Source organism: Colletes latitarsis, chromosome 4, assembly GCF_051014445.1.
Source record: "Colletes latitarsis isolate SP2378_abdomen chromosome 4, iyColLati1, whole genome shotgun sequence".
NCBI classification, from domain to species: Eukaryota; Metazoa; Arthropoda; class Insecta; order Hymenoptera; family Colletidae; genus Colletes; species Colletes latitarsis.
Window position 1 is genome coordinate 23534638 of NC_135137.1, and position 1516 is coordinate 23536153.

Here is a 1516-nt window from a genome sequence, read left to right on the forward strand (position 1 = left end):
AAATTGGTTAATTTGAACGTTTCAGTTTAACCGGTATGTACGTCGTTTGCTGGGCACACCGACCGTTTACGAAAACAGTAGATGAGCGACGATTCCGTGCTAATGCGTCGCTTTGGGCGCGTGGTTAACACTCGGTAATATGTAGTGGGAAAATTGAATATTGCATTAATTAGATTAAGTTTCGAATTTTATTAAATATTTCATAGATATTATTGCATTAGGGGTGTACATGTTAAGCACCGGTTGATTCATTAATGGGAAACACGTCCGCCATTATATTAAAAAACGCAACAAGATGATCGTTAAAATTGAATTTTCGTCGAAAGAGAAACTCTGCTATGTACCCAATATAATGGTAGGTGCGTATTCCATAGCGGGGAATATTCGCCCGTGTTTCCCGCCATGTTCGCTCTATATTTTGGGTATGAGCACCGCTATTTGGATCCACAAAGTTCATTTTGTGGTTCACCGTTAAATGCTTATAGCCTTTGTGATTCAAACAGTCATATGCCTTCCAACAGTCCGAAATGATTGTTGTCCCCGGCTTAATTTTTCGTTGTATAACGGAAAGTAACGTTTCGCTACTTCGGTCTGGAACCGGCTCAATAAAAAATTGTTTACTGGTACGATCGAAGCCTCCAAATATCCACTGTCCACTCATAAGACGACCTTTATTATATTTCCGTTTGCCAATTTTTGCTTCATCGACTTCGATAATTTGATTTTCGCCTTCTATTTGAACTGAATATTTTTCAGTCCATAAAACACACAATTCTCTGCAAAAGCTCGCCCAATCAACAACTGTCGTTGTAGATACACCCAGTTCTTTCATTAAAAATGTTTGCCGGGGTGGCCGTAGCATTATGTGGTAAGCTATAAATCTGCAGATGATCTGAATTGGTATGCGTGCATGTTGGAACCACGTATTATGTAACGCACTAATTTGTACTACGCATTCTTTTTTCACGCGTTTTTTACTACTATTCTTCGTAAAAAATGTATTCCGACATTTAAACATTAATTTCTTACGATTAAATGCCATTTCCTTCTGACATTTTGTGCAAACCATGCTTCCATGAATTACCTTTTATTCAATTAAATATCTATTAATATTCCGTAGTCGCAACAAATATTTAGAAATTCATAGTTACCTTCCGCTGAATTAAAAAATCTATTAATTTCTCATAGTCATCACAAATATGTAAAAACTCGTATAATTTCATTATAGTTATACGTACTGTAACACTATACGCGAAAATAATGTTATAAAAGTGATTCTTTGGACGAGTTAATTGTGCGTGCTTCTTTACCTCGTGACGCGTACTGCACTAATTGTAAGGAGAAAAAAAAAGAATGAAAACAGAAGAAAGTCTACGCATCGGCAGTGTATACGTTGAGCGTATACGTGGCCACGAGTTTTCACGTCTGGGCAGAATTCAATATGTAATAGCACTAGTTTTTTACAAATATCTCAGAAACTAAGCGCGAGCGGGAGTAACATGTATAGGAAAAAGTT

At 36.9% G+C, this 1516-nt stretch overlaps 1 protein-coding gene across 1 annotated transcript; it reads right to left on the reverse strand.

Annotated features, from left to right (window-relative positions):
* Nucleotides 1-232: 232 nt before the first annotated feature.
* LOC143341192 (uncharacterized) lies at nucleotides 233-862 on the reverse strand. The gene is made up of 2 exons (XM_076763925.1): nucleotides 627-862; nucleotides 233-542 (listed from the first exon to the last, which is right to left on the reverse strand). Exons 1-2 carry the CDS (start codon nucleotides 860-862, stop codon nucleotides 233-235), a joined length of 546 nt encoding a protein of 181 aa, XP_076620040.1.
* Nucleotides 863-1516: the final 654 nt, after the last annotated feature.

What these genes read in the sequence shown, in the direction of transcription:
- LOC143341192 (XM_076763925.1), bottom strand. Translation starts at nt 862, where the DNA reads ATGCTACGGCCACCCCGGCAAACATTTTTAATGAAAGAACTGGGTGTA. An exon ending in ATATTTGGAGGCTTCGATCG is followed by an intron (nt 543 to 626) that starts TACCAGTAAACA and finishes AAAAATTAAGCC; the next exon opens with GGGGACAACAATCATTTCGG.